Source organism: Dermacentor silvarum, chromosome 1 (genome assembly GCF_013339745.2).
Source record: "Dermacentor silvarum isolate Dsil-2018 chromosome 1, BIME_Dsil_1.4, whole genome shotgun sequence".
In the NCBI taxonomy this organism is placed as follows: Eukaryota; Metazoa; Arthropoda; class Arachnida; order Ixodida; family Ixodidae; genus Dermacentor; species Dermacentor silvarum.
This window is the reverse complement of record NC_051154.1, coordinates 99,974,506-99,999,000: the sequence shown is the minus strand read 5'-3', so window position 1 is coordinate 99,999,000 and position 24,495 is coordinate 99,974,506. Positions and strand designations below refer to the sequence as shown.

The 24,495-nt window shown below is 46.6% G+C and overlaps 2 protein-coding genes across 3 annotated transcripts in view; both read right to left on the bottom strand.

Moving 5' to 3' along the window:
- The window catches only part of LOC119433473 (putative sodium-coupled neutral amino acid transporter 7), a 531,279-nt gene that overhangs the window by 396,946 nt on the left and 109,838 nt on the right, over positions 1–24,495 (bottom strand). The window lies entirely within an intron of this gene.
- LOC119433485 (regulation of nuclear pre-mRNA domain-containing protein 1B-like) overlaps positions 10,949–24,495 on the bottom strand; it is a 60,884-nt gene continuing 47,337 nt past the window's right edge. Inside the window, exon 7 of the mRNA XM_037700725.2 lies at positions 10,949–12,963. Within this exon, the coding sequence (XP_037556653.1) occupies positions 12,814–12,963 (150 nt within the window). The 3' untranslated portion in view covers positions 10,949–12,813. The remainder of the gene's footprint in view (positions 12,964–24,495) is intronic.

The following is a 24,495-nucleotide window of genomic DNA, read 5'->3' as shown; positions in this document are numbered from 1 at the left end:
AAAAAAATGAAAATGTAAAGACGTGAAAAGCGCGCGCTATAATCGTCCACTCGGAGATACAGGAGAGAGAGAAGCGGCGTTTATCAAAGGATGGCGGTACTTTTCTTATATAGGGATTTTAATAAGGGTGAGGTGGCAGCGCCCCCACCAAGCAGCGGCGATAGGCAGGAACTAGCCCCGATGCGAAGGCCGTAAGAAGCGAGCGCGCGCGCCAGTCGAGCCCGGCCTAAAGCCCCTATATTTATAAAAGTAGCGCCATCCACTTCCCTCCTCCTCCGTTTCACTATCGCGCTCGGCGCGACCAGCGCGATCGAGGCGCGATATCGGCAGTGGCGCCGCCTGCGTCGGGCCTGCCGTGGCAGACGACAGCTAACGCGCTACCAGAGGAAATCCGAGAAAAACTTCGATCGCGCCCTGCGGAGACGTTTTTGAGGCGCGATTTTGCTTCGTCAGTCAGTAACTGGTCTTAATAATGCCGTTTTGGAAGTAGCAACGCGACGATGCGAGACGGCGCAAATATCAAGTGTGCAGCAAGCGTTTGCGCACGCCGGATGGTAAACAAAGAAAGCCTTTTGCCCTCGCCTTGTCGGTTGCGGCAACTTAAGGCGCAGCAGCATGCCATCACAACGAAGTTCTTGTCCCTAACACGTTTGATCCGTTTGTGCGTACAGCACTTTCGTCGCACAGGCCCGAGAATGGCAGTCGGAGCACGCTGGAAAGAAAAAAATATACAAAAGCGCGACGCGAACTTCCACGTGACACGGATTGGCCAATGGGGGAGCGGAGGAGGCTGGGGCGACAGGAGGCGGCTAAGAGAGGGCGAGGAGGAAGCGCCGGGATGAGCGCGGTGGCGGCAAGATCTAATAATGGCGCTACTTTTATAAATATAGGGGTTTTAGCCCGGCCTAAAAAGTAGCGCCATTCTTAGATCTTGCCGCCACCGCGCTCACCCCGGCGTTTCCTCCTCGCCGCCTCCTCCGCTCCCCCATTGGCCAATCCGTGTCACGTGGAAGCACGCATTGCACTTTTGTATATATATTTTTTTTCTTTTCAGTGCGCTCCGACCGCCATTCTCGGGCCTGTGCGACGAAAGTGCTGTACGCATAAACGGATCAAACGTGTTAGGGCCAAGAACTTCGTTGTGATTGCATGCTGCTGCGCCTTAGGTTGCCGCAATCGACAAGGCGAGGGCAAAATGTTTTTTTTTTTTTTGTCTACCATCCGGCGAGCGCAAACGCTTCCTGCATACTTGGTATTTGCGCCGTCTCGCATCGTCGCGTTGCTACTTCCAAAACGACATTATTAAGGCCAGTTACTGACTGACGAAGCAAAATCGCGCCTCAAAAACTTTTCCGCAGGGCGCGATCGAAGTTTTCCGCGGTTTTCCTCTCGTAGCGCGTTATCTGTCGTCTGCCACGGCAGGCCTGACGTAGGCGGCGCCACTGTCGATATCGCGCCTCAATCGCGCTGGCCGCGCCGAGCCGGACAGTGGAACGGAGGAGGAGGGAAGTGGTAGGGGCTTTAGCGCCAACCACTTCCCTCCTCCTCCTCCGTTCCACTGTCCGCATGGATAGAGTGTACTAGAATACTTGGGTAGTGGAAAGAGCGGCGGGCAGCGCGTGAGGCACTTGATGTTAACGCTACCAGGTGGCGCCAGCGGCTCCTAACCGAGCACCGGCAAGCGCTCGAAAGCGGTCAGGCAGCCTCAAGCACGGAAGTTTTCTTTTATTATTACTGCAGTTATGCATAGTACTCGCGCTGAAAATGTCATTGATAGCTTATGAGCGAATTAATCAAAGCAATATGACTTCAGCAGGGCTAAGCTTTCGTCAGATTACCTCCGCTGAGGAGACGGCGCCAATTAAGGCACGAAGTGCGTGAAGCTTCGCGCTTACAGTAAGAAGTCGTCTTAGGAGATCTTGCGCGGAACGGCGACGTCTGCGTCAATTTACTGGCGTGTTAATACGAACAGTCCCTGTGAGATGCATACATCACGTCACGAGTACACGCTCCGGGCACTTCGCACTCCCGCCAGTTCTCTTATCACAGGCACGCGCCTTCGCGGCACTAACAGACAGCAATTCCAGGTGTTCTGCGCGTTTCTTTTTTCATATTTTGGAGTAAATTTTAAATTAAATCGCGATATCGTTATTAGGCACGCCGTAGTGGGGACTCCGGCTTAATTTAGACCACCTGGGGTTCCTTAACGTGCACTCAATGAACGGTACAAGGGTGCTTTTGCATTTCGCCCCCATCGAATGCGGCCGCCGCGGCCGGTATTCGATCCCGCAACCGCGGGCTTAGCAGCGCAGCACCAAAGCCCCTACGCCACCACGGCGGCGTAATGTTTTGTCCGTGGAGTGGCAAACCTCTCCTCTTTTGTTACGGTTTTCTCTTGTTCCTCAAACACAAGACGAAGCTATCGTTTCATTTAATACTGAAGCATATAAAATGCAAAATTGAAGGAAAAAAAACATTTTTTACAGACCAACTGTTCATTTAAATCCGTTGGTTCAAGACATGTGCACCAGGTATAATCACAACACAATTTGTTCAAAGCTGGTGTGCGTAAACTGTTCACACGAAAGTTTAAAGGAACGGAGTAAGGTTCCCTGAAAACCAAGCAAGCACGCTCATGTGCAGCGGCTTAGCTTTAGGTAGTTAGCAGTTTCCGGTTTCTGGCACCCAGCGCCAGAAAGAAAAAAAAAAAAAAAAAAAAAAAAAAAAAAAAAAAAAAAAAGCCCTTACAATGAAGTGCAGACGGGTAGTCGGCTAGTCGCAAACCGCCGACGTTTCCGAGTGTGGCCTATTTGTCTTTGTGGTGCAAATTCTTATTCCACTGATTTCGTTGGGCTTCGTCTTTCGGGGCTTTAAACAACGACAACGTCCGTTCATTTAGCTCACGAAATCCGTGTACCGACTCTTGCAACCTCATCTCATCTCCCAATTGTTGGCTCATACCCACTACGGGGGATGCCAAGATTCCGGTGATTTCAACTATATATGTTTATTAGAATTTAAACAAAAACTAAATTTGTATAGCAGAAATTAGAAAAATACCATAATGAATTTTAAGATAAAATAATTCTGACATAAAAAAGGTAAATAATAGGAATAATTCATAATTCTAGAAATCCAGCAAGGTACTCTTTTTGTGCCTCTTATGAAATTGTAAACTCCAAGAAAAGCATCCTTGTGGCTGTGTCCCAGTGAAGTCACCCCAAAAAGAGAGAATCTTTGGTGAGGTTAGTCTTTCGAAAGGAAATTTCTAAGTGTTTTATCAGTCTTAAAATTCGGTGGCACAACAGAATAACTTCTTGTTGGGCGAGTTGGTGTTTACACAAGCGCTTGTCTTTCCTTTCGTCTCGTCTTTCGCTGTTCTCTTTTATTTCGAGTTTTGCGCTAATAAGTATCATGTTCGGTGGCACAAGAGGAAAAAAATAAGTGATCAATGAATTCAGGTGCATTGCAAAAAGAACATAGAGGTGACACAGCGAGACCAGACCTGTGTAAGTAAAAATTTAGAAGCGGTATATGGCATCTCAATTTTGTAAAAGAATCTGACACCGATTATTGTTCTACGGTAAACAAAGATAGTGGAAATCAGAAGAAGGCGTTAAAATAGATTTTGCGATAGCGCAAGAAAATCTAACGTGTCGGAAACGCGGTAAAAGACGCAGAAACTGCGTCCGCAACCTCACTGACAGCCGCTACTGCGGCCGCGATCTCCTCGGTTTTTTGACGCCAGCGTCACGCGCGGCGGTTACAGAAGTGGCAACAGCTCTCCCATAGGCCGCGCCGCGCGCTCTTTCCACTACCCAAGGTATTCTAGTACACTGTAGCATGGAGGTTTTTCCTTCCTGCATACTGTCCGGCTCGGCGCGGCCAGCGCGATCGAGGCGCGATATCGACAGTGGCGCCGCCTACGCTGAGCCTGCCGTGGCAGACGACAGCTAACGCGCTTTACCAGAGGAAATTCGCGGAAAACTTAGATCGCGCCCTGCGGAGAAGTTTTTGGGGCGCCATTCTGCTTCGTCAGTCAGTAACTGGCCTTAATAATGCCGTTTTGGAAGTAGCAACGCGACGATACGAGACGGCGCAAATACCAAGTGTGCAGCAAGCGTTTGCCCTCGCCTTGTCGGTTGCGGCAACTTAAGGCGCAGCAGCATGCCATCACACACGTTTGATCCGTTTTGTGCGTAGAAATTTCGTCGCACAGGCCCGAGAATGGCGGTCGGAGCGCGCTGGAAAGAAAAAAATATATATATTGACCCTTTTCGCGGCGATCCCGTGGGCGCTGCCATGTTTGATCACGTGGTGACGCGTCCATTGCTTGCCTCAACTGCCTCACTTGCCTCCTTGTTTACAATGGAAGTGTAGCGGCTGTATTCGGCCGTGGCGCCGTTGGTATGTACGCTGCCATGTTCATTGAGTTTTTGTGGTCAGGCGTGATCGCGTGGGCTTTGTCAACGACGAATGAAAGCCCCTTGCATTTGATGTCAGTTGGTTTGTGCTTTCAGCAACGAACATCGCACAACCAGCAAGCGAAGCGATCTGGCATCCGGCCTATGTCTGCGTCATGTGAACTCAGTGTATTATTTTCGGGTGCGTTCGCACCCTTGTGTATTGTTTTTAGTTGTCAAAGGTGACCCACCAATAGGACGATTCTTGCGGTCTACGAAGTAGGTGCATGCAAAACGTTTTTTTTTTTTTTTATTGTGCTCACGCTGACCTCGTTTTTTTTTTTTTTGCGCTCTTCATGTCAGTGACCCAAAAATGAAAGCACCGTTTTTGATTCCATGAATTACTGCTGGCTATGCAACGAGGCTAATATAGTGGTTAATTGTGAACTGCAGCCATTGAATTTTGAATCACTACAGCACCGTTACTTTATTTTCCTTATTATGCAGACAATATTATTATGCGGACAATATGTGCGGCAGGTGTTTAAGGCTGCACCACATTTACAAATATTCGACACGCCACTCTACCTTCCATCAAACGACCGAACATAGACAACAAGGTGACCGAACAAATGTTGTTTTGCAGTTAGTCTCTCTTACAGCCATTGCAACTTTATATACAGCAGGTTCGTGACATTTGACCTCCAATGTTTAGTTACAGTTCATCATAGCCATTACGATATCACCTCAACTGAACATACAGCATAAAATTGATGTCTAACCGGGTGTTAAAAAGCATTTAAGACTGTTTGTCCACAAAGATACGTGCCTTCCTTTTCTTTGCGCATTCCTCTTTTTCAGCACACTGAAGATCATTTCTAAGCTTACATAAATTATTTAGTAACACATTCGTGGCACAGTTTGCAATTAGTGTAACTAGGAGCTCACATGTGTGGCCATTTGCACATTCTGTCAGTTCTTGAAACTGGGGCAGGGACTGTAAAGTGAGCTGCTTAACAAGTTTCTTTTGGTTCTGTGCATGTAAAAATTCAGAAAAGTGGTTTTCCTCTGTGAGCTTTTTGATGACAACTTCAGTATGCATTACCACGGTAACAACAAACGGGGACGGCAGTTCCAAGCCACCTCTGTCCAATCGAGTAATTAGGGAATGTGGGTCACTTTCCAGCTCAGCCTCCTCTTTATCGACAACTAGACTTTCTTGGCAGCTTTCACATTTAAGCACCTTCATTGCTGCATGGGTGCAATAACCACCAACGTATGCTATGACAGGCATATGTGAACTTAGTGCTGCAAGGTCGGCATCTCTGACAGTGATGCAAAAGTTGTTGTAAGTGCCACTGACAGGGCTTGTGTCTTCAATGCCTTTCAGGTCCTCTGAACTCATTACTGGCAGAGTGTTCTGTAAACGAATCCTCCCCTCTGTCTCATAAATTTGCCTAATTGATGTGTGGTAGTTTCCTCCTGCCATCTGACGGTACTGGCCAAAGCGGCTTTCTAGGCAGTCTGTTTGTATCTTTCCAAGCAGTACATACTTGTGGCCTAGTTCTCTGATGCAGTACTTTGATAGCTCCAAAAGAGAGTGTGCAGACAAGCTCAGCACATTGAGTGTCTCTTTAGTGAGGCCACCAGTATCATGTCTGTAGAACTCCCATACATCAAGCCACGTGATGAACGATATTGGCTCCTCAAAGACATTACGATGGTGTACGCCCTTGTCTGGTGTCTTCACATTTACGATGCTCCACCAGCGTATGACAATTTTAAGAAAGTCTGATGTTTCTTCCGCATGATAGAGGGAAGTTGTCTCACGGTGGGCTACAAGGGCTTCAGCAACACGTGGGCTAAATACCTGCAATACAAGTTTAACATTGTGATGCTCCAAGTTGCTGGGATTTAGTGCCTTGGACGTTAACCCATACCCACACTTCAAAAGCTGGGATGATTTTAGTCTGTATACCTCTCGCAAATCCTTGAATGAGGCACTCCTAATGCCGTCTGAGTGTACGCTGTTGTTAGAGAGGTCAAAGTGTGGGTAGAAGTTGGTGCCTGCATTTTTTCGGTTAATCCAGCTATTCCTTATACATTTCAGTAAGTGCACTGCATCAACAACATAAAAGAGCGGTCAGGATGGGTCCGCAGGGTGGGGATACAGAATTCGAAGTTTGCGTGGTTCACTAAACATCATTGCTTTTCTGTTCAACAAATTATTGTCGCAGACAACTGCCACAACCTTAAACCCAATTTCTTCCAGATGCAAAATAACCTTCTTCAGTATGATATGAAGATCATCACCAGTCAATGTTTCAGCCATGGAGGCACGCCGCGTTCTCCCTCATACTACGTAAGCGAGGTGCTTCCGACAGATGGCGACTCCATAACTCCTCGTCCCCAATACTTACGAATGTAAAAACAGTGAAGTGGCAGGGCAAAAGCCGATCACTGAGAATTGTCCTCGCCCTTAAGTTCAGCAATGACCAGTAAACAAAATTCTACAAGCTGGTCGCCCTACAAAGCTTTGTTTCACCCTAAAACTCTCATACACAGATTAAATTTTTAACCCAGGCATGCAGCATTCAGATGTAAGGAGGAAAGTGCAAGTAGAAAGAGACTGGTCAGTGCAATGTAGCTGGAAAAGTTACTTCCCCCCAACCCCCCACCCCCCCCCCCCACCCCTTTTTTTTTCTTGTTCTGGTTGCATTTCAACCTCTGCTACATTTGGCCACTTGTCCTTGTGACATTATCTATTCCCTGAAACCTATCCTCGCATCCCTCCGTGTGGGTTTGTAAAATCCTGGAGAAAAAGGGTGGTGTTGCAAAAGAAGTCAACACAACCAATATTAAGGTCATAATAGCTAACTCGAGTTTCGATAAATATTTACTTGTAATTGGCACAAAAAACACAGGACAATGAGAAGAACTGGAAACACAAATGCACACTCCCAACTGAAAGTTTAATGAAAGGAACAGACTCTCTTTTATACATGCAATAGTCACATAATTTCACTGTGTACAAGCACTGCAGATAACCCCCAGAAGAAAGAACACGAAAGTACAAGGCAAGATAACCAGTAGAAAGAATAAAAAATTAAAGCATGAAAAAAAAATTAAATTTGCTATTCTAATGCAATACAGAAGTGAACATTCAGGTGGGAGGGCAGACTTCTGTGTCCAGTCCTTTTCGCTGTCCTGTGTGTTTTGCACCATTTATTACATTTAGGTTGACTTACATTCACTTTAATCAGCTGCGATGGCGTTTTGGTTAATCTTTTGAGCAATGCTTTTTTCAAGTTGTAACTATTACCGCAGTTGGCAACAACTTGTCAGTGAAAACGGAGCTGAAATTTGGGTTGACTTGCACTTGCATTCACTGAATGAAACTTTTTTTTTTTATGGCCAACAATGGCACATTTTCCGGCTTCTCCAAGTAGTAACATATCCTACATGCCATGCTTGACTAAACCGATTCATCCCTATGCTTAGACGTCAACTCAAACAGCCACTCGGAACAAGAACACCAGTAGTGACATCTTTAGACATGTTCAACTACAATGAATTATAAATGTACTAGCATCACACAATACTTCCTGGTGCAAAAAAAAGGAGGGGGGGGGGGGTTGTTTTATAATGGTCACATTGCTACTGAAGCCTTTATGCCCCAGCTGGCAAGTTGAACAGAGCCATTCATAGAAATTAAGACTTTAAAAGACGCTTCCCAAGATTTTGGCACCAGTGCAGCTGCTTCTGTGCCAATATGCCAAAGCGTTAACACAATGCGGCTGTCAAAATAAGCTGTATGAGGGCACAGATTGCGAATGGAGATATCGATCTTAAAAACTAATCTGCACAATAACCCCACAACTCTGTCACGCCATCTCGAGCACATGACCATAATCCCCAGCTAACTGCACATTATCAACTTCACCGAGATTCATACACCTCAGAAAATTAGCAAAGTTGCCCTTTAAGCATACGCTAAAATTCAATTTTCAGACTCAAACACTACAGTGAGGTACGAGATCGGGCTAGTTGGCCTTCCATCATGTTAAACAGCGCTAAACGAAAGAAGGGACAGCAAACCTTTTTCCCATCTTTTTTGCCATCCTTTGTCTCATTTCGCACTGCTTAATAAGATCAAACGCAGCAAACATTTACCCAAAACTAAAGTGTAGATGAGTGACCACAAGATGAATCATTGTGAAGTGGTGAAATAAAATTGCAGCACCACATCGCCAGGGCAGTGGCTGTCAATGCGGCTGTCAAAATAAGCTGTATGAGGGCACAGACTGCGAATGGAGATATCGATCTTAAAAACTAATCTGCACAATAACCCCACAACTCTGTCACGCCATCTCGAGCACATGACCATAATCCCCAGCTAACTGCTCATTATCAACTTCACCGAGATTCATACACCTCAGAAAATTAGCAAAGTTGCCCTTTAAGCATACGCTAAAATTCAATTTTCAGACTCAAACACTACAGTGAGGTACGAGATGGGGCTAGTTGGCCTTCCATCATGTTAAACAGCGCTAAACGAAAGAAGGGACAGCAAACCTTTTTCCCATCTTTTTTGCCATCCTTTGTTTCATTTCGCACTGCTTAATAAGATCAAACGCAGCAAAAATTTACCCAAAACTAAAGTGTAGATGAGTGACCACAAGATGAATCATTGTGAAGTGGTGAAATAAAATTGCAGCACCACATCGCCAGGGCAGTGGCAAATTCCAGGTAGAGCTTCTCTACCACACTTGCAAAGTGGAGCTTGAAGAGGACAAAGGGGCAGATGATACGTTAAAGTGCACTTTTTTTCCAGCCAAGTGCTTGCTTGCCTTAACCGGTGGTTTTATTTTTGTATCAGTGACATGTGGATGGGAAGACTGAATTTTACACACAACTGTTAATGGAAGTTTATAGACATAACCAAAAGAAAGAAACAGGTCTATCTGTCCAGTTTGGAATACAGTGCACTGTTCCGCAAAATCTCATCAAAACATTTGAGCCAATGACCAGTGCCCTACCTTGACAGTATATATAAGTAGCACAGACATATGTTATCACTGCAATGTTGATGGTTGTGGTTTGAGTGTGAAGGAGGCCATGCACAAAGCAGCCAGAGAGAGCAACCACATACCTGAGGGTCACGTCTCCCAAATGCATTCACTCGAGGTTGGTTTTGACCTCTTGAGTGTGCGTGTATGAAATAGAAACAGCTGATGAGGAAACAGCGGAACACAGTGTATAGCAGTATCTGCTGATGTCCTGGTGATGCAAGGCTAAGATATAAGGTGGTGACTGCTTTCAGTGACCAACTTATATTTTAGTAATGAAAAAAAAATTTGTTGCAATGTAAGGCAACAGATAAAAATTATGCACAGCAAGCTATGTAAACTACAGCACTTTCTGCCTGCGTTGACTTCAGGGTGCAGAACAACACGTCAAAGTGCAAAGCAGAGAAGTGCATGAGACAAATGTCGATACAGGCAACATATCAAGGAGCCAGTATGTGCAAAGACTGTTCATAACTGAATTTCAAGTACTTTCGAATCTATCTGTGCACAGCATACCAGATTCGTTCTGTTTGAGGTCGGTGAATCCGTCCCTGTTCCATGGCAAATTTTTTGAAGTGTGACTGCACAATTTCCCATCCAAAATATCTGTCATGCTTAAGTTTTTGCAAGTGATGCAAAACAGTGAAGAGAGAGAAATTAGATAGAGGTCTTTGGGTGGTATCAAAATTCTCCAAGTGCTGTTGCAGTTGCACCAAATTGACACAGTAAAAGAAGCAACAATTTTTTTTCTGCTCCAGTGTTTTGCAGACTTGTGGAAAATAGTAAAAGTTTGCTTAGTAGTTTTTATTTTCAATGAATGCACTTTAAATAATTGTTAAGTGATAAAACAGTGAAGGATTCACGTAAATATGTGCACCTTGGTAACTTAGTGACCATTCTAGAACAACAGCAGAGAGGGCACAGTTCCAAATGACAATCTTTCAATGATGCCCGTTTTATTGGCTGAAAAGGACACGCAGCTTCTAGGACGGCTCTAATTTCTCCTTCCCTCTCCCCTTCCTATTCCACATAATAGGCCTTCGAGCCATCCTACAATAAATACATTTTCATCATCATCATTGGCTGAAAATCAGCTTTCATTAACACATTCTGTCATCATGCTAAATCTTTAAAGTCTGCCAGTACATATATATCTTTCCAATTTGTCCTCTCTGGGCATTGCCACAATACCCTACAGACTGTTGTGAACAGGCATGAGCAATCCTTAAAGAGCACTACAGAAGCTGCAGCATGTGCCTTTCTACTCATGTGCAACAGCCTAGAAAGGAGCTGTCTCCCCCCGATGGGAAAGGTTTATATGAGCCTGAATTTGACAGCTTTAATAGAAAGTTGGCACACAAGGACAGCAGCCAATAAAACAGGTCGCATACCTTCATGCTTCCCCAGCATATCAGCATACCACTGTAGGCGGTTCATTAACAATAAATTTTCATTTTATTATTGAAAAAAAAAAAAGGAGCGGGGGGGGGGGGGGGGGGGGGATGGTGTGACATACCAACAACCATGCATACTTTTTTGTGTGTGTGTGTGCGCGCAAGGGCATACTGCTGCTCACAGAGAAGAGTAAACAATGAAGAGCTACAAACATTGTCTTCCTTACTCTACAGGCTGCACAGTTGCAATAAAAATTCATAACAAGAGAAAATAACAATAAATAACTTCAGGGACAAAACGAAATCAATTATATAAAAAAAAACTAAATCAGAATTACTTTTGTCCACTATATAACAATACATTTTAAAAAAGCCACTTGCACACGAGACGTCAATGCAGTTATGCTAATTATGACCACTTTCATCTGTCAGAATCAGTTAATTTAGCACACACAAAAGGCATATAACAACATCCACAGCACCAGCTTCTGCAGAACCAACAACAGGTATTGTAAAGAATACAGTTTGCAAAAGTGTCACTGTGCTGGTTTTAGTCTGGCAAATTTCAATTCACAAATCACTGACAAAATGCATTCTTATTTTTCATGTATGCTTGCTCATTCTGTTGCACAGGAAAGGAAGCTGACCAAGTTGTGCAAGTTGCTTTTGCAATCAAACACATGCTAAAAATATCTTCTAATGGAGCATTGCCTAATACAAAGCTGTTATGATACTACAGCATACTTCTTAAAAACAAAAATGCACACTAGTCAGTAAAAACTAACTTGCTCATCATACACATACCAGACAGAATACACTGACAGGCAAGTATGGTTCATGCATGCCTTAAAATTAACATGATTTAAAAAAAAAAAAGGATAAAAAGTGGGGGGGGGGGGGAGGGAAGGGGGGCATCCTCGCAGCTCATGATTAGGGAAACAAAAAACACCCTGATTGATTTAGACTGCCCACAGTTTTGTCAGCAGAAACAAGGACAAAAACCAGTTTTACTGGCGACAAAGTCCTCTATGGCATAACACATCTAGTACACAGAACTTGTACATTACATGCATATAACATGAACACATCTGCACTTTCTCATCATAAAATCTACACACTGTGTGTTCACAGGATCTCTCATAATAGAGACAAAAGTAAATTAGAAGAAAAATCATTCAGTCCTAGTGCAGTTGGAAATGGCAATGCAAAAAATTTCTTTCAATTACCAAGGTTTCAACAGAACATAGAAGTTTAACAAGGCCAAAATGGGACGAGCATATCAACATATGTGACAGTTGTGTACATGTATGTATTGTACTCATGCATGTTCTATTAAACTTTTTTTTTTATTTCAAGTGATGTACTAGTGACCTGAAGTGAATATTCCTATATCTTCCTATTAGCTTTTAGAGCTTCACAAGATAACTTTCAACAAAACTTCACTGCACAAGATGAGATTTGCACAGCGGTGACAATTTTTTTGAAAAGCAAATTAATTGCAACTGGGGTTGTAACTGTGCAACAGAATTCTGTGTATGTGGTGGTGAGGGTGAGCAGTGAGAGATTGAGAGAAAAGAGGTGGCAGCTTAGGCATGCCTTCAAGACTTTAGAAAAGAACACACATTCTTTCATGCCTGGCATCCTCAATGTGCACAAACTCACAAATGGCCTGAAAAGGAGACTACGCTGCTGCCCTCCAAGTGGATCATAGCAGCCAGGTTACAGCGCAGAGCGAGTCCTGCCAAAAGCTAGAACAAGCCTACAATGCAACAAGGCGAGATGCTGGGAAGAGAGAAGCCAGGAAAAATTGGGGAAGGATTCAACTACTTTGTAAGCGTTCCCTCAACACACAATAACAGCCTCAACCCATGGCTTCTAAGCACTGAAAACTGCATGTCATACAGCCAGAAGCAGTGTATTGTGGCCTGAGACCCGAGCATACAAGAGTCACTGGTGGCTGAAGAGGTCCCCAGCTGATGGCAAGGGTGCCAGACCACCGGTGACGCTTGGCAACAGGGTAAGGTCAGGCAAGTTCTGCAGATGGGACTTGAGCTCGTTTCTGACATGCGTCACCTTGTGCAGCTTGTCACGGTGCTCCTGCACATAATAACGCCAGATTCTCATTATCAAATGTAGAACCTTCATAAACGAAAACTTCCAAGAAAAACGCCACTCAAACAGCACCCTCAAAGTTTGTTGGCCTTACACAGAAGATCACTGGTTGAGACACTTTGTGTAAATTACGGAATTTCACATTTTCCCGTGCTTCTGTGTGAGCCACAGAAATGAGGAATGCAGACACCTCCCCCCTCCCTTCCCATGTGAGGGGTGAGGCGGTGTCCCCGACAGCGGTGCGACCCTCTTGCAAATCGGTCACAAACAGACCATCTCGTGGCTGTGAAGCCCCATGCCAACTGGACCAAGAAAGGACAGAAAAGCAGGGGCACTGAAATCAGCATGGCTCGGTGGGTGCCAGGTGACAGGACTGTGAGTATCGATGAAGGACCCCAGGTCCTGCTCCTTTTTATGTTGATCCCTATCTTTGTTCGCCGTACGACCCAGGCAAGGGCCTCAGCCGCTACCAGCCTGCATCCCAACAAGACCTCTGGCTTGCAAGCAAAAGTGTGGTGTCATGTTTGCACTTTCCCTTGTACAGAGATAAGCCATGTAAGCTAAGTGCTCGGGAGTTGGCAGTCAAGCCTAAGCCTTTACTGGAAAAGAGGCGTATCGAGAACTCTGTCCACAACTTGATATTATTTCTCAGTTCATAACTTGTATGGACATGTACCATAGATTGCATTGTTGGTTTACTTAACATTTTTCCATACATATTGTCCCACATTGTGAAGACATGTTGGCGGGACCAATAACTGACTAAAATGTGCCAAGTGATTATATATGCCCTACATGGGCAGTGGTGGAAGAGCCATTTGACCTTTTGGTGCTCATCCTGGCACAGACGAAATGCTGATTTGGCGCAGCGGAAAGCATTTTTGGCGCAGTGGCGAACATACATCCATACACAAGATGTTCTCAATTTTAACTGAAATGGTCAATAAATATAACGGAGCTGACTTTATGCTCATCAATAAGGCATTTGAAATAAAAATTACCATACTAGTTTCCATAATATGTAGTTGAATTACTTTTCCTGTGCGCATATTGCGCTATAAAGCTGCTTCTACCTATTCGACTTGCAACAGCTGTTCACAGAGCTTCAAGCAAGCAAGAATACAAAAAAAAAAAGGGACTAGAATAAGGGCATGTAAGGAACATGATGCTACTGAACCGAAGTTACAGTTAAGACAGTTTTCTTTACAGCTAACATGCAAGATCTCTCCTGCATAACTGTGCCTTGGATAATGTGAGAACTGTTTAAATTACAACCATGGGCATGTGCTCTTCCGACCATACAGGATTGCAAGAAAGGTCCCCTTAATATGCAAATTATTTGTCAACAGTTAAGTATGTGTACTACGAGGACAACTATGCTAAACAATGCATGACCGGACATTACCCGAGGCTTCTTTTTGATCGAGCAGCCTCCTTTAGCGCTAGCTCCATGCCACACTAGGAGTACCCAAATGCAGCACAAATTGCACAAATAACAACCGCAGAGCAGCAGTACATTGCAACCTATACTAAAGCGAAATGCAACTAAAGAGCGAAAACAGCGAATAGAGGAACAACGGCTATATCCGTCGGCTCTGGCAGCTCCATTGACTTCCAGGATGATAACATGCTTTAGGTTTCAGTTTTACCAGTGAGGCAGCATCAATATAACGAGGCCTTCGTACTAATGCTTTTGTAGGCGAAGCCTCGGCGCAGCAGACTGCTCTTGGCACAATTTGGTGCAGTTGGTCCAGCTGTACTACCACTGCACATCATCTTGTACATAAGTTAGCTGCCTTAAAGTGCACTGTGCTTTTAATTCAACCCTTGCAGGCGCTGTGTACGCACTTGTGTACACCAAGATAGCGCATCAACAGCAAAGGAATTAATGAAAGTTAAAAATGTGCTGTTATACATATTGAAACACTCTGGTTGGAATAGTACTGCAAGTTTAAATAACATGTGGCAAATGTTTTAGTAAAACAAGTGGGAAGGTGGACGGTTGGGCGTTTTTGCTCTGTGTCAGTATGTCATGTGTAGCAGGTTCACTTCCTTCATTGTTTTTCACAATGTTTTGCGCCAGGCATTATTTTCAAATAGCTGGATAGGTGCTTTTAAAGCCTGCTAGACAAGAAATAGTTATCATATTTGATGTTCCTGTAGGAAGTTTTTTGCATGTAGACCAGATTCTCTATACTTGACAAAAATCACTGAAGAATTGAAAATTGTACTCTATTCTGCAGCTGTATGCTTTTAATGATTCTGAAGACAAGAAATGCGATGAAAGTAGGTTTCCAATCAACGTAATTAATCAGCTCCTGAAAGGGCTAAGCTGAAAGAATTTTAGCAGCCAGCCTGCTGCTTCCCGGTTCATTCGCAAACATGGCTGTAGCTTCCAAGTGAAACAACAGGACTTCTAATCTTGGAGGCTCCGACTAGTGCTTCCAATGAACTTCAAAAGTGCAAGGTGCCATACTACTTTAAAAAAAAGCAGCAGGGCGTGCAGGTGTACATGTTGTGCTTTCGGCAGACAACAAGCTCAGTTCCTTGAGCAAAAAAGTGAACGAAAGCCACCCTGACAACAGGTCTTGCAGTAAAAACCGCTTTTTGCGCTTTCTGCAGTGCAACAAAGAAGTCGTTCACGAGATTCCCACTACATGTGGCAGAACGTATATCGACCAGACAGGACGGTGTCTAAATAACCATTTGTGGGAGCATGTGTACAACGTAAAGAATAAGAATGGGAGCAATCTGGCTATTCGCTAATTGCGGGTGTGCCCCGTTACTTCAAGACACCAAGGTTCTGTGCAGGTATCGAGACAATTTCGCCTGCAAAATTTTTGAAACCTTTATGATGATGTGCAAAGGCCCGTTATGCATCAGCGCCCCTTCACTCGTCCTCACCGACAAGTAACAATTTCTCCTGGAGTAATCATGATGTATTAATTTGTTTTTATCTTCAGACCCATGTGCAACTGGAATTTTCATTCTATCCCTCTTTCCGTTCCCCCCAACTCCCCTCCCTTTTCAAGGTATACATTTGTGCACGCACAAGAAAATCAATTGTTGGCAGTCAGCGCTCGTCCATGTTTTTAGCGCTGGTTTTCTTTGATAGATTCATAACAATGAGCTCTCGTTCAAACCCTCTTAAGCTACTTGCCACCCCGCTTCAGCTACAAATATTAACATAACTGTACATGGTCTAGGCCAGGGGTTCTCAAGCATGTTCGCTCCAGGGAACCCTGCTAAGCTCCATAAAGCGCCAAGGAACCCCCCCCCCCCCCCCCTTGAATTAACCGAATTACAATGTCCTAAATAACCGAATGTCGAATTATCGTGGGTATCAAGAAAACAATAAACAAATGCTTAACTGTGTCAACACGCTTTTATTTACGCAATGAATCAGCAAATCCCGTCCACTACAAGACCAGTGCAGAAGCTGAAATTCTCATTTCATGACTGATTAGCGCCAGCAGCGGCGAAGGCCTCGCGCGCGTACATCTCGATTATTTTTTCGCCAGTCAGCTGCTCGCCAACAAATTGTCCGGACGGACGGACGGATTAAGAGCCGGTGCTTTTAATCTTCGACAGCTTTGCACCGAGTCGAAGCAAAACTACTTCTTGCCGCAACCGCTGCGGACGCAACCGCGGCCGCTATCGACGCGATCATGGACGGCGACCTTGCGGTTCAGAAGGTAGGCGGCCAACTCGTGCACCAAGTCAAAACGAAACTACCGTTCGCTGCAAGAAGTGCGGACAAAACCGCGGTCGCTATCGACGCTACCATGGATGGCGACTACGCATTTGTGAAGGCACGCAGCCGACGCGCGCACCGAGTCAAAACGAAACTACTGTTTACCGCCCCCGCTGCGGACGAAACTGCGGTGGTTATCGACGCGATTATGGATGGCGACTATGCATTTATGAAGGCATGAGGCATGCCGCCAATGCGGTGTTACACGCGGCGATAAACGCAAGAATAAAGTCTCTAAGGGCACAATTAACATACCTGCCAACCTCAAGACTTTCAAATTCGTAAACTCGCGACGGGGGGGGGGGGGGGGGGGGGGGGGGGGGGGGGGGCGTGCACGGGAATTCTGCCGAGGAGTACGACTTCAAACACACTTGGAAGTACTGATAGTATCTAGTACTGACGAGGCTTCGAGCACGCCATCACACTTCGCAGCCTCTACGGCTACAAAACACCGGAGTGCCGGAGTCGCACTGCGCCTGATGCAGCAGCACGTCGCACAAAAAAAAGCGACGCCCACAAAACAGGTCATACAGTAAAAGTTCGTTAATTCGGATTTCACGGGACCGAAACAAATGTCCGAATTAACCGAATGTTGAATTATCGAGGGTATCCAGAAAACAAACAAATGCTTACTACGTCAACACGCTCTTATTTGCAGTATGCATCAGCAAATTCTGTTTCTATTTTGCATAAACGCAATGCGGAAGCTGCAATTCTCGTCATCTCGCGACTGATTAGAGCTCGCAGCGGCGAAGGTTTCGCGACTTCCTTCACATTGCGGCCGCGGCGCGCGTCTTCATCTGAGACGGGCTTTTCACTAGCGCGCGCACATCCCGTTTATTTTTTCGCCAATGTCGCCGGGTCGCCACCCATCGCGATGTAGACGGTGCGCCTCTTCCTCTTCACAACCGCAATCTCTCTCTCTTCATCCTCGACAGCTTTACACTGAGTAAAAACGAAACTATTGCTTACCGCAACCGCTGTCAACGTGATCATGCACGGCGACCTTGCGGTTCTGAAGGCGCGCGGCCGACGCACGCATAGTCAAACCGAAACTACCGTTTGCTGCAACTGCGGACGAAACCGCTGTCGATATCGACGCGATCATGCATGGCGACTACCGAGTTATGAAGGCACGCGGCCGACGTGCGTACCGAGTCAAAACGAAACTACTGTTTGCCACAACCGCAGCGGACGGAATCGCGGCAGCTATCAAGACGATCATGGTTGGTAACTACGCAGTCATGAAGGCACGCGGCCAACGCGGTGCTATGTGCGGCGGTAAACGCAAGCTAGGCACGAATAGGAACAAATAGGCACGAAGCCTTCCGGCGTTGTTGTCATTCCAGTACTCCGTCGCTTCGTTTCGGTGGACGCTAACGTTGTTTTGGCACGGTCCATTCATGTTTCGGAGGGTGGCGTGGCTTAGAGCTATGGGCGCGGACCATTCGTGTTCGGAGGGGCGGAAGGGCAACGGGACAGAGGCGCGCGAGGCTGGCGATGCGGAGAAGGATGGAAAACAACGCGCGGCGGCGTGGAATGGCTCAAATTTCTTTTTTTTTTTTTTTTGTCTTTTCAAGGAGTTCGTATTCCATTCCCTGACGGCACGGACACTGAGTGAAAACTAGAGTGTACTAGTGAAAACGAAACTACTTTTTGCCGCAACCGCTGCGGATGAAACCGCGGCCGCTATCAACGCGATCACGGATGGCGACTACGCAGTTCTGAAGGCACGCGGCCAATGCGGTGCTATGCGCGCCGGCAAACGCAAGAATGAAAGCTTTAAAGGCTCAAATAGGCACGAAGCGTCCTGGCGTTGCTGTCATTCCCGTACGATTTGAACTCCGTCGCTTCGTTTCGGTGGACGCTAATGCCGTTATGGTACACTCTAGTTATAGCTCGTTTGCGTCGCACATTTGCGGCGCTCCGCGCTCGCCGAGCACCAAGAGTTGTCCGAATTAACGAGAGTTTCATTGCATTAAATAATGCAAACGCCTGCCGGGACCAAAGGACGTGTCCGAATTAACGAGCTTTTACTGTACTCGCGAAAAAAGCCTAGCGTCGCGAAAAAAGCCTAGCGAAGGTGACAGGCAAGACGACTAGCCACAGCCTCCCATACCGAAACTGTGCCTGCCGCATCGACCCGAAATCGCCGTCGTCTCTGGGGGCGCCACTTACGTACAGGTGGACCTCTATGTTGAGAGTAACGACAACCAGTGACTTCCAGCCGTCGTCAGGTACTCCAACAATCCGATGACGACGGCAATGTCACAGATTGAAAAATCTCCTTACTCTGCAGACAATAAAGATTACGGCGCATACCTCCATCTCTCTGCGCCCCTACGTAAGTGGCGCCCCTACCCACCAGCAACGGTGTGAATTTATTAAAAATTTTAAAAACTATTTCGCGAATATAACCACTTTTCCGTAAAAATTGAGCCGACATTCGTAAAATCGTAAGACGGGTCCAAATTCGTACATTTTACGGAAAATTCGGAAGAGTTGGCAGGTATGCAATTAAGCACGAAACGCTCCGGCGTTGCTGTCAAGTGCCGCGCCTGATTGCCGCTGAGGACCATGGCGATGCCGACTGCGCCGCTTCGTTTCGGTTGGACGCTAGCGCCGTTCTTGCTCTTCTGCGGCGCGTATTTGCGACGCTCCGCGCATTTTTTTCTTCATTTTTTTATTCCTCCAACGTATACGTCAGTGCGCACGCAATCAGCACCTACGCTATTTACAAACGGGAGAGATACACATGTTGGTAAATTACGGACTCCAAGATTCAAGTGCGAATACTTAGGCGCGCTGCCCGTTTTCGGAGGTTGGATGGCTACAAGCTGCTTGCGGATTTACTGCACAGTTCGCGCGTTGCCGTTGCACGCTGTGATGTGCTTTATGACACTCGGGCATGGGTAATGGAGGTTCTGTGGATCGAGCGCACCTCGTTTTCGCCGTTTTAGCCACTTGGTGATGCGGAACAACGGAAAATTTATCAGTGGCTCGCGGAACCCCGAGCAAGGGCCTGCGGAACCCCAAGGTTCCGCGGAACCCACTTTGAGAACCCATGGTCTAAGCACAGGAACAAAAAACATGGCGACTCCGATGTGTTTTCACTTCTTCCGATTAAGTACAAAAAAGCGTGGCCTTCAAAATCTGTTTCTTAGCTCCAAGGGAGCTGTCGCTGGGGGATGCGATTTGCATAGCACCTATGAACGCCCATGTCTGGCACGACAAAACATTTGCCAAAAACTGCACACCGCCAATGGTCGTCCCGTTTCCCCGCTGCCGAGCTGCATGATGGCAGCAAGTGGAGGGCAATTTATGCTGCCAAAAACTTCCAGCAACAGCACTGCAGCACAACAGTTCAAAGTGAACGAAGGGAGCAGCTGGGACTGAGGCTGGCAGTGACGAAAGGAGCACTTTTTGAGGGCAGCAGGGAGTGACAATGTTTTCAAGGTGCATTTCTTTTAAACGAATGTGACGGACATTAAGGAGCAAAAAATCTGCATCAAGTTTAGTTTCAAACTTAAAACCACAGCAGAAACCCATTGTATGTTACTGGAAGCTTTCAGAGTCAACGACATGACCCAAAGCAGGGTGTTTATGTCGTATATACGCTTGTAATGTGTGCAGTGCGCGAGACAGTGCTGTGGTTGAAGATGAAAAAGAAAAGGACGACAAAGAGCGCGTGTGCGCGGAGGCGAAATCCGTGCTGTATGGAAGATGACGACGTCGAAGAGCGTCCGATAGGAGAACGTACGGCGCAATAATAAAATGAAAGGAAAAGGATCCAATCGGAAGCATCCACGGAGATTCCAGAGGCCAATCGGGAAAAGACAAATCAGCCACAGCGGCAGAAAAGTGAAGCACACTGGCAGAAAAGAGGGGGAGCTCCAGGAAGCGACGCCAGGAGGAGGTCGGCCACTGGACTAAGAGCTGAAGATGGGCTGTCGGATTCCAGACCCGAGCGATCAGGACATCACCCAACTGGAACCTACCGCTCCCGGGCGTTACAACTCCAGCCGAACAAGGACTGCTGCTCGAGGCCGGCGAACTCCTCCGCCCATAGGCAGAGCATGAGCAGACAGGCTACGAGCTCAAGTTTGCGCCCAGCAGCCTGGCCAGAACCCCGCCTCCAACTGCAAGTGCTGCCAAGCCTCCTGCGTTCCCTCTCCAAGCCACAGCTGCCTCGCTCCGGTTGCCCGTTCATCGGTCAACCACATCGACATTTTGATGAGACCAACGCCCCTACTCTCATCACCTTGTCTCCGCTTCTCCACATCGAACTGTTGTGCGCACTCACATGCGCGGCCTGCCCGAACTCGCGTGCTGTAGATACCATTCTAACTCCAAGAGTGTTTCTTGTTGCGATTTTTTATTGAGTGTTTGTTTTATGGGTTTCTTTTCGCTCTAGTTGCATTAAAAGCTTTGTGTGCGTTTTACAACAAATGGCTTTGTCCTCAATTGGGTTCTCGAACAATCCGCCTCAGGGAACCGTATGAAATGATAAAGAAAAGAACCTGCATCAGAACACTTTAAACACGGCCGAACGTTAGTTGACGACGATGAGTGTTCTGGGCCGGTATTTTGTAGCGATACCTTTCCGATGCTAATGCCTTTTCGCACTTGATGAGTGGTCAGAGTGAAGGTCCGCACACGTTATCAACGAAATCAGCCAGCCGTGAGCGGTGGATGATAAGACTAGTATAGAATAAAGCATAACGCATCGCTACAAAATACCGGCCCTGGATGCCGGTTAACGAGCATGACATTTGAAACAATAGCAGAAGTTCCAGCAGCTATCCTTGCAAATCGCAGGCTAGCCATTCGTTCAGTCGGGTGCTCCTCCGCTTCTCCCGCTAATCGCCGCGTTTTTCTTGCCGTGGGAGGCTTGCGCTTCCGTATTCCGAAGGCGTGCTTCATCCAAAATTTCTTCTCCAACGAGCGACGATCCAACACTAACCTGCGAGCTCTCAGTAATCCGAATTCTGCGTGGCAAGTGAAGACGCTGGCATCGTTTACGAAGCAGACAACTGCAGTTGCCATCTTGCAACCTGCCACAGCAGCAAGCAATGGAAAGACGCCTTTCAGCACAGCAGCCAATCGGAGGCTCGCTTTCATCGGAGGGCCCGTGTGACTACCTATCGCAGACCCGCCATTCTTTTGTGTTTGTGCGTTTGTTGCAAGATGGCAACGAAGGACGAATTGAGAAGCGGAACTGCGAAACTTTGAGCTTTCGAATGATGCCAAGATGGCGGCGCTCGTGGCGGGAAATACGATATGTGTCCGTGAACTGCGGTGTTTTTGCGCTATGTAAAGCTGTTTTCTCGCCCTGCCCACTGATGAATTAATCTTTTTCGGCATTTTTTAGTGTGTTTTCAGCGAAACCAATTTGATATAGCGTAGTTTTCAAAAATAGATTTTTCTCGCGATTTTCGCGATCTGATCCCCGCGTCCACCCCTAATTTAGGTAGTTTTAATTGCGTTTCAATGATACAAATTTCGGCCAATACAAATATCTTTCGTGGCCCCGTGAGATTCGTATCATCGAGATTCCACTGTAATCCCACCGCTGGACGCCGTGAAACCCACAAACACTAATACCGACGAAATTGTGAGGGCAGATCTTATTGTTTCCGTTGACGGACAGCAAGTGACAGAGCTAGTCAACACTGGTGCCGATTATTCGACAATGAGTCAAGGTCTAGTCGTTCGCCGTAAAGTAAAAATGCCCTGGACGGGACCCCATACTATAAGGACCGCGTGCGACCAACTGCTCACGCCTGCTGGAAGCTGTACGGCAAGAATCACCATAGGAGGTTCTTCCTTCGTGGCAACTTTCGTTGTTCTTCCAACATGCTGTAAAGATTTAATCATAGGCATGGATTTTCTACGGGAATATGGCGCCATAATCAACATACCGAACCGCTTCGTTACGTTTCACAAGAGCCCTGATTTAATTCCCTGCTTATCGCCGCAACGCAACTCCTTTCGTCTAATCAAAAACGACGTGGTCATCCCACCTCGGAGATGTATCCTTGTTTCGGTGGCATGTGACATACTGTTTGATTGTGAAGGAGTTGCAGACCAAGTAACCCCACTGTTATTTACTCACGATATCTCTGTTGCACGAGGCATCGTAAATATCACCAATGGGCACACGAACCTACCAAAGGGCACGGCTGTGGCCTATTTTGAGGATGTCGCTGATGTTCGTGGCTGCTTTTCAGTACTAGAAGAAGGGTATGCACAAGACCCAGCACCTAGGCTTGACACTTTAACGCAACATGAGCGAGAACGGCTTCTTGTGCTACTGGCAGAGTTCACCAACTGCTTTGCGTCGACGTCAAGAGTAGGTCGGACACCCCTAACCAAGCACTGAATAATCACAGAGGACCCAGCGAGACCGATTCACCAAAACCCTTATCATGTGGCCCTAAAAGAACATGAAGCGATACAACAGCAGGTAAACAAAATGCTTGAAGACGATGTAATTCAGCCTTCTAAGAGCCCCTGGGCATCACCTGTAGTTTTGGTCAAGAAAGCCTGCGTTTTTGTGTGGATTATCGAAAGCTAAATCAGGTGACAAAAAAAGATGTGTATCCGCTTCCCCGCATAGACGAATCACTTGATAGTATTCGAAAGGCTCATTATTTCTCTTTAATGGACTTGAAAGCGGGTATTGGCAAATTGTAGTAGACCCGAGAGACCGTGAGAAAACCGCTTTTGTCATGCCAGATGGACTATACGAATTTAAGGTCTTGCATTTCGGCTTGTGCTCTGCACCTGTTACTTTTCAACGGCTTATGGATAGCGCACTTTCAGGGATGAAGTGGAAAACCTGCATAGTCTATCTCGACGACGTCATAGTGTTGTATGCAACATTTGAAGAGCACCTTGAATGGCTTTTAGCAGTTCAGCAGTCCATACGGTCCGCCGGCCTCACCCTAAAGACGGAGAAATGCCACTTTTGCTTTGAGGAGATAGTTTCTTGGCCATGTCGTAGCGGGTGTCCGCCTGGATCCTAAAAAAATTGCCGATGTTGCACAGTTCCCTGTACCTTCACATAAAAAGGCTGTCAGGCGCTTTCTGGGCCTCTGCGCATATTATCGGTGGTTTACTGCAGACTCTGCTAGCATTGCATCGCCGTTAACTCGCCTCACGAGAGATGACGTAACGTCTGTATGGGGCAACGAACAGCAAGCTGCATTTCACGATTTGCGGAACCGTTTACAAACGCCCCCTGTGTTTGCCCACTTTGATGAGACAGCTCCAACAATGCTTCACACTGATGCCAGCAACCTATGTCTCGGAGCTGTGCTAGTGCAGTGCCAGGAAGACACAGAAAGAGTGATCGCTTATGCAAGCAGAACACTCACGCGCAGAAGCAAACTACTCTACAACTGAGAAGAACGCCTCGCCATGGTATGGGTGGTTACAAAATTTCGCCTGTATCTGTTATCAGCGACCATCATTCACTTTGCTGGCTCACAAATCTTATAGCGTCCTCGATCACCTTGCCCCGGGGTTGCCCCGAAACCAGAATGGTGCGCTGTGCACCGCGGTGGTGGCGCACTGCGGAGGGTCAACATCGAGGACAAAACTGCACCCCGTGCAGATGCTTGCATGCAGCGCCACTTTGCCCCTGGGGCGCAAAACGTGCGCAAAACGCGCGCGCACACGTTTTATTGCTTGCAGGTGCAGAGCATGCGCGGAAAGCACTCGAACCTTGTCAAACTGCGTGCTCCGACATACCTGGTTAC